The sequence below is a fragment of the Oncorhynchus masou genome, chromosome 5 (assembly GCF_036934945.1).
Source record: "Oncorhynchus masou masou isolate Uvic2021 chromosome 5, UVic_Omas_1.1, whole genome shotgun sequence".
Lineage (NCBI taxonomy): Eukaryota > Metazoa > Chordata > Actinopteri > Salmoniformes > Salmonidae > Oncorhynchus > Oncorhynchus masou.
The window spans coordinates 44,725,901-44,740,864 of record NC_088216.1 but is presented as its reverse complement, the minus strand read 5'-3'; the positions used below and the strand labels follow the sequence as shown (position 1 = coordinate 44,740,864).

At 40.6% G+C, this 14,964-nt stretch overlaps 1 protein-coding gene across 9 annotated transcripts in view; it reads left to right on the top strand.

Annotated features, from left to right (window-relative positions):
* The window catches only part of LOC135539641 (calpastatin-like), a 67,868-nt gene that overhangs the window by 20,559 nt on the left and 32,345 nt on the right, over positions 1-14,964 (top strand). For 3 of the 9 annotated variants that reach the window (XM_064965650.1, XM_064965652.1, XM_064965646.1), the window contains exons 1-2: positions 2,020-2,182; positions 13,812-13,907. The exons of 2 other annotated variants lie outside the window; for them this stretch is intronic. In XM_064965650.1, coding sequence (XP_064821722.1) covers positions 2,108-2,182; positions 13,812-13,907 — 171 coding nt within the window. In that variant the 5' untranslated portion in view covers positions 2,020-2,107. Of the gene's footprint in view, positions 1-2,019; positions 2,183-13,811; positions 13,908-14,964 lie in introns of those variants that run through there. 4 more of the 9 variants (XM_064965655.1, XM_064965653.1, XM_064965656.1 and 1 more) reach the window with 2 other exon arrangements.

The window sequence follows — 14,964 nt, the reverse complement described above, 5'->3', positions numbered from 1 at the left end:
TCAGATGTGGCCTCTTATCAGGTGGTGTCACTCCAGTATCACTGTCCTTCCCTTTATAGCCCAGTCTTGGACTTTTCTATTCGTTCATTGTTAAGCAAGCAAGCTCAAACGAGCACAGAAAAAATATATGAATTTGAAGCATTTCATTCCAAAACTTGATACATCCATTTTCAGAAATGTTGGTAAATTGACACGAATTAAAAACACATCTTGTGAAAGATATATTATTTTTTCATCTTATCAATACATGGACTTGTGAAGAGAGACGTGATTTTGTTAGAAATATTTTGCAGGGCAATTTTATTTTTGAGACAAATAATCATGTTCATTTGTGGCAAAACGTCCTATATCCGCCCCCAAACAACAGAACCCCAGTAGAAAACGTCTCCCAATTGTTTTCTTAAACAGTTACATGTAATAAAGTATCGATATTAAAATAATCAATTTGTTTTAACTATATTGCGCAAATAGCCTATCACAAAGCCGATTGATTGTATCCTGAGGGTGAACAGTGTAGCCTATACAATGCGTGTTTTCTTTTTGGACATGTAAGACACTTTTGGAAAAATGTTATAAGGGTTTTACAGTTTTTTTCGTTAGTATAAATCAAGGGAACCTTTTTTTTTAAATTAAGGAATAGTAACGACATTGGAAGTCTGTCGCAATTAATTTGCCAGTTAAGGATGGATTGATTCTTATTATCGGAGTGATACAGCCTTCTGTTTGCAGCCTCCATATGTTTGCAGGGTTTCCCATCGCTGGATCTTGGCTCTCTCCTTTTCATGACCTTTAGAACGTTTCCTCTTTCGGCCAACAGTAACAGATATCACAGGCTCCAAACTGTCGAAGGAATCCATAATAATCAAAAGGTCCACGACACTCTAGAGCTCAAAGCTAACATAATGCTAGGTGGCCAGTGTGACAGCTGTCTATCACCGCATCTGGCTGACCAAGCCAAAGGTTAACCTAAATTAATAGTTCCTAAGTATGGAAAAAATATTTAGAGAAACCTAACTTAAAAGTGAACAGACAAATGTAATGGAAATGATTCGCTAAATGACTAATTTTTGGCGGCAGAGGCAAAAACCATATGGAACTCTCCATGCATGTGGACAGTGGATATAGCGAGAGCCATATATTTAGAGAGTTGGGTCAAATTCTATATATATATATTTTTATGTTGTTCTAATTCTACACATTCAGTTACATAACATTTATTTTTAAATATTCTCAGACGTTGAATATGACCGCTGTCAGTTAACGTCGGCAAGAAAACGTCATTAAATGGTTGCCAGCAGCACAGTTACAGTCACCAACGCTCTAGATAACATGAAAACACTCTATCCATCTTTGCTGGGGCGAGGAAAAAGTGCTTGACTGCCATTATGCGGTCAGAACGCTCGGATCAACCATACTCGTTGGCGGGTGTGTCCAATGAACGCTCCGAGAACGAAACGCTCAGAATTTATGAAACGCTCTGAAACGCTCTGAATTTACTAACACCCAGAGTACACACTGAGCGCACTCTGGCACTACGGAGTGAATTTGCAAACACACCCTGTGTTAATGGGAGCTAACATGGCTGTCATAGACTGTTGTAGTGTCATGTAAATACATCATAATGCAGAAACCTAAATGTCCCAACTTTCTAAACACATGACTCTGAAAATAGCATATTGTACTTTAGAATGTGTTTCATACCGCATCTAAAGTAAATGTTTTAAAAGTTTAAGAAAATCAATAATACATACATACTCATAGAAAGGTACCCATGACCATTCATTTCATATGAATTCATACAAATGTGAAAAATTTACGTAAATTGCGTTTTGGAATCAAACCTTTCAATTATTTCAAATCGTATGGGCCTTATATAGTCTTTCCTTTTGGCCTTCGCCTTCCCTTAAATCCTGTTCCTTGCCCTTCCCTTTAACCCTGTTCCTTCCCCTTAACCCTGCCCTGCTGTGCTCCCTTCCCTTCCCTCCCCCTTTCTCTCTGTACCCGCCCCTTCCCTGTGTGCAACTGGGGAACATGCTGCAGTTCACGGAGTAGGAACAGAGTCAAACACATACACTCACACACACATTCACAACAGATAGAGGTGAAAATGGGCCAGTTACTAAGCTGGATCCGAGCTCCTCGGGACAATCAGGCCTTACAGGACGTGGCCGTGGAACAACAGGTGAGCTTTTATAATGTAACTCTGTTCACAGGTTAGAGAGGAGTGTGTGTGTCTGTTTGAGTCTTAGAGTTGTGTGTTGTACACATGAAGAAAGTCTGTGTCAGTGAGAAAGTGTGCGGCTCTGTGTCTGTATTTGTGAATCAGCTCTTTAATGTGTGTATTGTTTTGTATGTTTAGTGTAGGGCTTATAAGGGAATGCAAGTCAGGAGGAAAAGTTTTGCTGGCATTAATCCAAGTCAGACGTTGTTCTCTGGTCGAGGAGGAGGGAGGAGGAGTGGTGGAATGTGAGAGCTGCTCTATCAACGTCTGGGAACAGAAATACAGCACATTCTGTATTATATTGAACCGAGACCTTTATAATAAATATATAGATATATTTTAAAAGACCCCCCCCAGCAATCTTATAGCATGTAAAATAGATCATGAGATTAAAAACAAATACATTAATATTACACAGTAAATATACTGAACAATACATCATATAGCCTCATAAACAGTGAAAAAGTATTGATACACATTCATGGACGTAAAGGCCCGTTGGTTAGGAGTTGAGAATTGTCTGCTGCTACTTTTTTCCCATGTGTCCAGAGTAGACAACTTGGCCCTATAGATCCTGGCCGTGGAGAGCGCCATAGACTGGTTGGCAAGACCTGTAGAATGTTGAACCAAGACAAAGGCGAAAGCTGTGTGTTGCTTCCAGGTGTTTCAGAGTGTCTGTGTCTCAAGCATTGAAAGTCATGGTAGCCTGTCCACATCTGGGAACAGAAGTGCAGTCCAGTCTGTACTGTAATAATAGAGAGGATATTAAACCAAGGCAAAGAGAAGCGATGTGCTCTTCACATGGCCCAACAAAGTGTGTTGCTTCCAGTTGTGTCAGTGTGTCTGTAGTTTATTCATTTGCATGGTATTTGTGTTGGTTAGTTAGAGTATTATACAATAAACCAATCAAATATATGTATCAAACTCTTTACATCAGCAGTAACCACAAGGTGAGACTGGCCTACCAAGACAATCTTCCAAAATAACTAATTCAAGATAAAAGGAATTGGTGCACTCAACAACAAAAAGGCAGAGACTGATTTCTTATTGCTCACTTTAATCCATTGTACAAGATGTGAACAGGTGACTGGCGATCAACGTCAAGCTGACATCTTCCTCAGAGTGACGTCAGCTTGATGTCAAAACGCCAGTCACCTGTTCTTGGTAAGCCCCTCTCCTGATTTTTGTTATTGTTGTTGAGCACCCTTTCTTTCCTTTGTTTGCTGTACCAGTATTCACAAGGTGTTTGACAGTAACTCAGCCTAGACGCCAAAGACCACAAAAAATGTTGAGGTCTCAGGTCGTTATTGTAAAATAGAATGTTTTCTCAATGACTTACTGGTTAAATGAAGGCACGATCAATAAATAAGAGGCACTGTGACCAAAAGGCCTTGATGAGCTGATCATATTTTGTTTTTTAAGTTACAAAAAAAAGATCTGTTCCTTAATGTTTGTTTGTGTCGTGGTGCAACATAGAATGGGCGTATATGTAATTCTGGTGGTGGATTGAGCATATTTTGGATAATACTTTACACATGCTTATTTTGATGAGTTACAGTTGTTACTCAGTTAGGAGTTGTGTGTGTGTATATAGTATGTTTGTCCATGTGTTCTAGTAGTATTTGTATGACATGAGTATCAGTTTTGCACTTGTGACTGAGTGGGCTGCAGTCTATTATCCCTCTGTCTCTGTTGTGTTTTGAGGGGATTTTTGGCTCCGCTTTGGACTAGTTGGGATACTTTCCCAGACCTTCGTTGTCAACATACTGACTGTGCACTCTGCCATTCAGGCTCAGCATCATCTGCTGCTTTCATCAGACACATAAGAAACAGCCAAAGGGGAAATGTATCTGTGCTACACATTCCAACAATGGTGTCACTTTAATCTGCTCCCCCAGATCACTTCCTGCTGTGATGCGACAGGTAGCCTAGCCTAGTGGTCATAGCATTGGACTAGTACCCAAAAGGTTACAAGATCGAATCACCGAGCAGACGAGGAAAAAATCTGTTGTTCTGCCCCTGAACAAGGCAGTTAACCCACTGTTCCTAAGCCGTCATAGAAAATAAGAATTTGTTCTTAACTGACTTGGCTAGTTAAATAAAGGTTAAAAAATATATTTAAAAAAAAGCACCTTTTTTGTTCGTTAAAATAACGTCAAATTGATCAGAAATACAGTGTAGACATTGTTAATGTTGTAAATGGAAATGGCAGATTTAAAAAAATAAATAATAATAAATGAATATCTACTTAGGTGTACAGAGGCCCATTATCAGCAAACATCACTCCTGTGTTCCAATGGCATGTTGTGGTAGCTAATCCAAGTTTATCATTTTAAAAGGCTAATTAATCATTAGAAAACCTTTTTGCAATTATGTGAGCACAACGGAAAACTGTTATTTTGATTAAAGAAGCAATAAAACTGGCCTTCTTTAGGCTAGTTGAGTATCTGGAGCATCAGCATTTGTGGGTTCGATTACAGGCTCAAATTAGCCAGAAACAAATAACTTTCTTCTGAAACTCGCCAGTATTCTTGTTCTGAGAAATGAAGGCTATTTCCATGTGAGAAATTGGCAAGAACCTGAAGATTGGGGCGGCAGGGTAGCCTAGTGGTTAGAGTGTTGGACTAGTAACCGGAAGGTTGCAAGTTCAAATCCCCGAGCTGACAAGGTACAATTCTGTTGTTCTACCCCTGAACAGGCAGTTAACCCACTGTTCCTAGGCCATCATTTGAAAATAAGAATTTGTTCTTAACTGACTTGCCTAGTTAAATAAAGGTAAAATAAAAAAGATCTCGTACAACGCTGTGTTCTACTCCCTTCACAGGACAGTGTAAACTGGCTCTAACCAGAATTGAAAGAGGAGTGGGAGGCCACAATGCACAACTGAGCAAGAGGACAAGTACATTAGAGTGTCTAGTTTGAGAAACAGATGCCTCAGAAGTCCTCAACTGGCAGCTTCATTAAATTGCAAAACACCAATCTCAACGTCAACAGTGAAGAGGCGACCCTGGGATCCTGGCCTTCTAGGCAGAGTTGCAAAGAAGAAGCCATATCTCAGACTGGCCAATAAAAAGAAGAGATTAAGATGGGCAAAAGAACACACACTGGACAGAGGAAGATTGGAAAAAAGTGTTATGGACAGACAAATCTAAGTTTGAGGTGTTTGGATCACAAAGAAGAACATTTGTGAGATGCAGAAAAAATGAAAAGATGCTGGAGGAGTGCTTGACACCATCTGTCAAGCATAGTGGAGGCAATGTGATGGTCTGGGGTGCTTTGGTGGTGGTAAAGTGGGAGATTTGTACAGGGTAAAAGGGATCTTGAAGAAGGAAGGCTATCACTCCATTTTGCAACGCCATGCCATACCCTGTGGACGGCGCTTAATTGGAGCCAATTTCCTCCTACAACAGGACAATGACCCAAAACTATGCAAGAACTATTTAGGGAAGAAGCAGTCAGCTGGTATTCTGTCTATAATGGAGTGGCCAGGACAGTCACCGGATCGCAACCCTATTAAGCTGTTGTGGGAGCAGCTTGACCGTATGGTACGTAAGAAGTGCCAATCCAACTTGTGGGAGGTGCTTCAGGAAGCATGGGGTGAAATCACTTCAGATTACCATAAAAAAATGGACAACTAGAATGCCAAAGGTCTGCAAGGCTGTAATTGGTGCAAATGGAGGATTCTTTGACGACCGCAGTTTGAAGGACACAATTCTTATTTCAATTCAAAATCATTATTAATAACCTTGTCAACGTCTTGACTATATTTCCTATTCCTTTTGCAACCAATTTCATGTATGTTTTCATGGAAAACAAGGACATTTCTAAGTGACCCCAAACTTTTGAACGGTAGTGTATATATGCTTTCTGCCAAACACACGTGTCAGTAAGTGGTTAAGTGGGATATAGTGAGGACTAGTGAGTATCAAGGTGTGACATTTGACACTTGTTTTTGCACACTTGTGCAATTAGCAGAGCACTTTGTGCTGAAATATAAACTGCTGTCATATATTTTATATTTCCCAATACATTTCCTAATCACACATTCAGTGTTGCCACGTGCATGCAACTCTATATATACAGTAGTAACTCTAAGCTGTACGGAGGAGCATGCAATGGGTCGGGATGACCAAAATATATTTCACAGTATATGCCGCATATACTGTATTTATATTTTTTGTAATATATTGACACATATGCCTTGTTTACGTGGCTTTTACATTGTACACAATGAAAATAAGAACATATTCATACAAAATGAATAGGCCTATTATAGATCCAGGTAAGTGAAGGCCCATAGTGTGGTCATGTGTGGATTTGTCTGTTGTATGGACCAGAGCTGTAAAGAGGGGAGGGACCTATGTTCTAGCACATGGAAATGTCTGTTATACCCTAAAGCGTGAGTGTCTGTGTTTGCCTGCCTGCCTGCATATTCACACAGAAGTGTGTGTTTGTTTTTGTACTATTTGGTCATTTCCTTGTAAAAAGGACCTATGAGCACCAACATGTGAAGTTCATTGGAACATGTCAATTTGGGTGTCTCTTTCTTAGAGTCTATATATTTATTTTTTGATTTGATGTATTAAGGCATATACAGTACATCTATGTTTCATGAGCAAAGTACAGTATGGTAAAGAAAGTTATAGTTCAGGACAGTTCTGTACTGCATTGTAGAGTAGAATAGAGTGGAGTAGAGTTAAGTACAGTACACAGTAGAGCACACCAGAGTTGTGTACACTATAAAGTACTGTACTGAGCTATACTCTACTTTACTGTACTACTGTACTGAATAGGGATCTGGCAAACACTTCACTCTCACACAGTAACACACAGTATCTGCCCATGTGCACTGGTTCGCTTCACGCTGTTCCCAGCTTGGGTGCCAGGGCACCAAAACAGAGAAGTTGAGCCTTGCACTTCAACGTTCTTACTTGTTGCTGAAATTGACCCCACTATGCTGTTTTACTTTCTGCATCTACGTGAAAAAAAAGTTTGTTTCTCGGTTAGGGATTTTCTCACCGGATCCCAATGTTCTCTGCTGTACTGTACTCTACTGATCTCTACTCTGCTGTACTTCGATGTCCAAACTTGTGAAACATAGACATATGATGGGTTCAGATTTGGTTCGGACCAACCAAATTTGGTCTTGTTTGGTGGTGGAGCTTGTTAATTAAAATAATAGCCCGTGTGTAGAATAATACCCACATATGCAAAGGAGGATATTGCATATTTCTACAGTCGTGTACCTATTTAGGATACATCACCATGAAGAGAATAACTTTCATATCCATAGTTATGCATTTCTGTGTAGTACAGATCAGGGGACCATGATGTAATTCCATTACCGCAATTCTGTTACCGGGTATAAATCCACCTCACTTCAATAAGCAAAATATATTTGTTCAGGTAGCCTAGTGGTTAGAGCGTTGGAATAGTAATCGAAAGGTTGCAGGATTGAATCCCCGAGCTGACAAAGTAGGTCTGCTACTGAACAAAGCAGTTAACCCGCTGTTCCTAGGCCGTCATTGAAAATAAGAATTTGTTCTTAACTGACTTGCCTTGTTAAATAAATAAATAAAATATTTTTTAAAAACCTCAAGGTGTCATACATAGCTGACATCCCGGTCTTTCTGCAGTCATCTTTAAATCTTAATTCGGAGCAGATATTTAAGTTTCTGAGAAAACGTGGTCCGCTACCGTAGAATTGCCCATTTCCTTTTGAATATGTACGGTTCTGTGTGTATCAGAAAGATAATCCAGACGTCAGATTTCTCACTCCACTGTCAGTTTGTCTTGAGCCTGACTGCTGATCCAATTATGGCACGCTCAGTCGCTCCCTCATGCTCTGGTTATATAAAAGCACATCTTGGAGGATTTCCAGGCATTTGGGCTTACCTGAGAATGTTCTTTTTACCAGGGCGTTGAACAACATGGCATTTGGCAATTCGTTTACTCGTTTGTTCTCCTGTCTATTTCCATCTATTATGGTTCAGGTAAACCCTGGCTCTGTCCCAATACTCTAAAATAAGTTAATTTCCTCGCTAACTTTTGCCTCCTTCACTTGTCTTCTTTCCCTCATTGCTACGGAGTGGTGAGAGAAAAATAACTGGATAATGGAGGAAAGGAAGTGAGTTAAGACTATTGAGAGACAGCCCTATTTGCTGTTACCAAATATGTTTCTGTTTAACAGGAAGCAATGAGCAATGTCCTGAGCAATCACACACAGTGGTGAAGTGATATCATCCATTGAGCTGCTCTGTGTTGGTCCTCATGTCAACACGAATATTTGAATGTTGAAAATATTTGGACTCAGCCACATGGACAGGCAGCGAGGGCAAACACTCCACCATAGAATGTACAGTGCTAAATATAGCAGCACGGTACAGAGACAAAAAAAACAGTAGATGTGATCTGAGAGTGCACCGAACAGTCATTGGCATTCATGCAGCCATTCAGTCGGCTGTAATGTCAGTAAGTTCAACAGAAGGGGATGTTGAAGACAATTTGAGTATTCACCTGCATGACAATTACTTGTCTGTGTCTTATCAGAGAGAAATTACTTGGCAATCTGTGGCAACTTCTGAACACTGACATGATGTGTGGACGTGTGTGTGTGTACATGTGTGTATTTGTCTATGCATGTGTTTCAAAGTAAAGAATGTCCGATAATCGGTCTGTCAATATCTTTGGCCTTTTCTAGTCTATCGGCTATCGGCCCTTGAGTATCGGCACAGACAAATTCCCCTTTATAGCGTGAACGCACTTGCCTCGTGTGAAACTTCTGCAAGCTGGTGCCACTCATTGCTAGTTAGCCTGTCCTAGAGGATTGTCTGTGCTGCTTGCTATAGCTACCCACTTATGCTGCACTTTTATAATGCCACACTGAATGTAGAAATGGAGAAAGTGGTAATTAATTTAGTGTTAGGCAAAACGATGTCCATACAGGCTGCAGCACTTTACAATGTAACATACTGGTAGCTAGCTAGGTAAACAACAACATTCAGCATAGAGCTAACTTTGCTAGATATGAAGCTAATGTCAGTTCACTAATGTTACCCTAGAAACTAACATACTCAACTGGCGGACTGTGGACCGGATCTGGACCCAAACTTTTTTTTACTCAGTTGGGCCTCGATCCCTGGTATCATATAAAACACACATAAGACATGGAAGAAGGCATAGAATTGCAGGAAATCAGCTTTAAAACAGCCAAATCTCTGCCACATGCAAAATGTGTAGAATTGTGGGAAATTAGCTTTGAAACCGCACATTCTCTCTCTGCCAATAAGAGGGATGTGAACAGTTTGGGGTCGCATGGGTTGTGAGGTGTGGGTTTGTTACTATGCCGATAAATTACATTATCCATCTGGACCATTGACAACTAGGAAATTTGTGTGACCGGACCTTTTCACATAGGGCAGGGGTACTCAAGTACTAAGACTTTATTTGTGATAGCGAACAATAATGCAAAATATGCTAATTTCAAAGCTGATTGCCACCATACATTTAGTTAATTCACTGAGTTCGCTAGCTACATTACTTTTCTTTCCCTTCCTGATAGAACTGCCCAAGCAGAACTGCCTAGCTAAATAACATACAAGTGGTCTCTTTTCTCTTAAAGGAGACAGCACACATTTTTATAAAATAAATCAATAGGCTACTTATATATGAAAATGTTGTTGATCAGTAGACCAAATGAAAGGGAAGACCAAAGACCACTGAAATCAGCCAAAACAAGCTCAATAACTCAATGCATGCATACACTCACTCCTGTTGAATATGCATTTACCTGTTATGTGAATAGGCCTAGGCTACATCTGGATTTACCCAGTTCTTCAAGAGATATACCATTCAAATACAATTATTACCATTATGTTATGTAGTTAAATTGCTAAACACAAAGTGAAATTGATTGTGTGGTTGTATAATTCATTTGTTATTGCATACATGGTTATCCCTGTGAATATTTCTCCCCTAAACTTCAAATGTAATAATATTTATTATCAGCATTAAATATCGGCCATTGGCCTCCTTCACTCCCAAAAATTGGTATCAGCCCTTAAAAACACATTTTGGTTGTTCTCTAGTCAATAGTGACATTGGGATTCTTTGTGTGTATTTAGAGTGGCGCTAACTCTGACAGGCAACCTACATACAATATAGTTATTTATGGTGTAGCAAATACATTAGCCACATATAGGAGCCTACTGTAGGGGTGGGATATAGTACAACTTGTATCTATTATTCAACAAAGCTTGACTCCTAAACATATTTAATAACTTCATGGTCTCTCTGACCAACAATAGGAGAAGAAAAAGCTCACCTCTTTGTTCCAAGTGAAGCACACATTTTGGCCTATAAATATACATATATTATACTTATACACTACATGACCAAAAATATGTGGACACCTGTTCGTCGAACATCTCATTCCAAAATCATGGGGATTAATATGGAGTTGGTCCCCCTTTGCTGCTATAACAGCCTCCACTCATCTGGGAAGACTAGATGTTGTAACATTGCTGTGGGGACTTGCTTCCATTCAGCCACAAGAGCATTAATGAGGTCGGGCACTGATGTTGGGCGATTGGGCATGGCTCGCAGTCAGCATTCCAATTAATCCCATAGGTGTTCGATGGGGTTGACGTCAGGGCTCTGTGCAGGCCAGTCAAGTTCTTCCACACCGATCGTGACAAACCATTTCTGCATGGACCTCACTTTGTGCACGGGGGCATTGTCATGCTGAAACAGGAAAGGAACTTCCCCAAACTGTTGCCACAAAGTTGGAAGCACAGAATCGTCTAGAATGTCATTGTAGGCTGTAGTTAAGATTTCCCTTCACTGGAACTAAGGGGCCTAGCCCAAACTATGAAAAACATCCCCAGACATTATTCCTCCTCCACACATACTTTACATTTGCCACTATGCATTCAGGCAGGTAGTGTTCTCCTGGAATCTCCCAAACCCAGATTTTCCCGTCGGACTGCCAGACGGTGAAGCAGGATTCATCACTCCAGAGAACACGTTTCTACTGCTCCAGTGGCGGCGAGCTTTACACCACTCCAGCGGAAGCTTGGCATTGCGCATGGTGATCTTAGGTTTGTGTGTGGCTGCTCGGCTATAGAAACCAATTTCATGAAGCTCCCGACGAACAGTTCTTGTGCCGGCGTTGCTTCCAGAGGCAGTTTGGAACTCGATAATGAGTGTTACAACCGAGGACAGGCGATTTTTACGCGCTACGTGCATCAGCACTCTGCGGTCCCATTCTGTTTGCTTGTGTGGCCTATTATTTTGCGGCTGGGCTGTTGTTGCTCCTACACATTTCCACTTCACAATAACAGCACTTACAGTTGAGCTCTAGAAGGGCAGAAATTTGACGAACTGACTTGTTGGAAAGGTGGCATCCTATGACGGTTGCTGAGCTCTTCATTAAGGCCATTCTGCTGCCAATGTTTGTCTTTGGAGATTGCATTGCATTTTATACACCTGTCGGCAACGGTTGTGGCTGAAATAGCCAAATCCAGTCATTTGAAGGGATATCCACACACAATATATATACAAAAGTATGTTGTTTTTACCCTCATTGACTGTGCTTTGTACCGACCCATGTAGTGCAATTGCAGTTACACTGCAGTTGTAGTATGAGTTCACACCATATTGAGGACTAGTGCCCAAAAGCCCAATTTAGCATGCAGCCCCATTGAGGACTTTCACTATTTTGAAGTAGTCAACTGGGTGAGACTTCTTATGGGTTACATAAGGATCACATAATTCCATCCAGGTGATCAGGAGGGATTAGCCAATGAATTATACACGTGAGCAAACATTCAATAACTGCAGGTGGCAGTAAATCACCAACCGTGGCTTTATACCTGTTCAAACAGCAAACTCCAGGTGGCAGTATGCACCCTTTAGTTTGTTTACCAACTTATAGATGTAGACACTACCTTGTAAGTATGTGATGCTGTGCAGTTAAATTAGTAATGTGTTGAAGATGGCCTCGCTAGTGCTGCCCATGCTCTTACAGACGCTATAATGTGACCAATACAATGCTGCCTCCTAACTATCTCCATGGTTCACACTCAGTTTGACGAGTATCTTCCTAGGAACAAAACCTCTAGACTGAACCCTCCAACCTGCACTGATTTGTTCCTGACGCAGGCCAAGTTATCTGATTGGTCTAGATATCTGAGATGGGTGGGGACTTGCATTGGCTAAGCATTCAGTTGTGTACAGATATATGGGACGTGTTGGAGAGCATACAGTTCGTGCAGTTGCTGATCAGCATATTTTAATGTGTGTTGTATATTGGGATGAAAGTTATCTGACTTGCATGACATGTTGACTGCATGAACTTTAAAATAACCACAAAATCATGGGTCATGCAGTATAAAAAAATATATATATATATATATTGCATATTAAAATGTACAATCTACTTGCAGTGAAAGGCGCTAAACATTTACATTACATTCCATCATCTAACAGACTCCCATCCAGAGCGACCCACAGAAGCAACCAGGGTCAACTCCCTGCTCAAGAGCACGTGGACAGAACTCCCACAAGGCCAAAAACGGGGGCCAGAACCAGCGACCTATATGCCACCGGCCCAAGCTCCCAACCACCAGGGCACCAGACCTTCAAGACCCCCCCCCCACAAAGGCTCCCCGAGAGCTGCCCCTCAACCATCCGAGACCCCCCGACCCCCCCTCCACAAAAAAAAATAAATAATGATTAAATAAAATAATTCCATTCCCCACCCCCATGCCCCCCCCCCGTCCCCCAATGTACCGACAACCAACCAAATAAACCAAAGAGAAAAAAGACAAAGACCAATGAAAACAAAAAACAACAATGCAAAAATCAAAAGACATCAAGGAAAACAAAAATCATAACAGCAAGGCCAACTGAATACATTTGAGTGCATTTGAATACATTTGAGTGCACTATATACAGATGCGTATATGTGTGTGTGTGTGTGTCCATGTATGTGCATGTGTGTGCGTTTTGAATGAGTGTGTGTATATGCATGTGTATCACCACCTCACACAGTTTTTGATTTTTGCCATCTCTGCAGTTCTTTCCCATCAACCGCACCCTGCAGCCATCACCTACATAATGTCCGCGTTTAAGGTCAACTGCATTGCAGTCGGCAACTGCAGACTGACTGATCTACAAATCAACTTGCGTCCTAAACAACTAATCATTATTGTTTGTATATCAGTCAGTCTGTCACCGTTTACGGACAATGCATCACATCATGTTATGCTCGCAAACGCAGTCAATGAGAGGCACAAATGAGAGGCACAAAATCCACCAATCATTAGGGAGTTTTTCTCAACCCATGTGGATGTGACTGAAACGGAGAAGATGCTCTGCCGCCATTTACAAGCTATTTAAATGAAATTTAAGAAACCTTTCTGTGATATTTCGTTTGCGAGTGTGTTTCTATAGTGATATGGGGGGTTAGAGAATAACTTATTTTGACATTCTAACAAAAAAACCTTTCTAAACAATGCCATGTTATGAGACCTTGCTGTTAGACAACCACTAACAGCAACTTTCTGTTTCTCCCCACCAACTGCAACAGCCTGATTATGACTGCTGTCAATGCTTTAAGAACGCACCCAAAGGTTACCAAGAGTTACCGAGTGAGTCGGTCCCACCCGAGTTGTTCCACCCCAGTGTAAGCATGTCACGCCCACACACATGCATGCATGCGCACACACACACTAGTGGGGAGGACTTGACTTAGTCAGTAGGGAAGATAAAGATAAAGACAATTGAATAAAAACAACAAATAAAAAAACTAAAGAATGCCAAGGGGAGTGATTTACGTAACAAGCAGAGAGGTCAGTGGTTTGTTTGGTTTTCCTTTTTAGGAAATGTTTTGACAGACCCAATCTGGTTGGAGGAATGCAGACATCTGTGGAACACTCATTTCCATGTTGTGCACCATTTGATGCCCAGCCCGTACATATCGTGTATAGACACGATATCAAGTATGTGTGCACAAAACGCAAAATAAAAATGTTACATTAAACAAATGAAATGCATTTAACACTTACATGCGTTATTATCAATCATAACAAAGTATAGTTTTCCACTTTTTACACGACACAAACAATACACTGCATGGATATATCAATATTGCGTGACATTATTACATAAAACAACTAAAAACCTACCAGGGCAACATGACCACCCAAGACAAGTTATACATAATCTTCCATGTGTCGTTGTCAACAAAAGTTGACTGAGGACATTCCATGTATTGTACAGTAGATTTGATCGTTGCCAGTTAAACAAACTGTCACACAGAATATATTGATTCTTTACAGATACAAAGTAACAAGTACATTGAATGGAAAGGAACATTGAAGTGTCACACTACGATGGTACAGAGTTTGGGATTCCCCCTTAGAATGAAATAGAATTGGTTCTCTTTCAAACACTCACATCTGGAGTTTACAATAAGTGTCATACTGTCTCTGGACACTAGTGGGAGCCAGCCTGCTAGACAGGCCCTTCTGTTTACTTAATGGTTCTGCATCTTAGAAGATGACTTCTAATATCTATTGAGTTTTGTGACATGGAAATATTGAACCATTGGTAAATCAATTGAATCCAAGCTCATATGGCATCATAGTTTAAACACAAGCACGTAGCCATGTTTTTCCACAATCTTACATTAGGCTTGGATAATATCCTGTCGCAACATTTTCCTTTGTGTTTTCATAGTA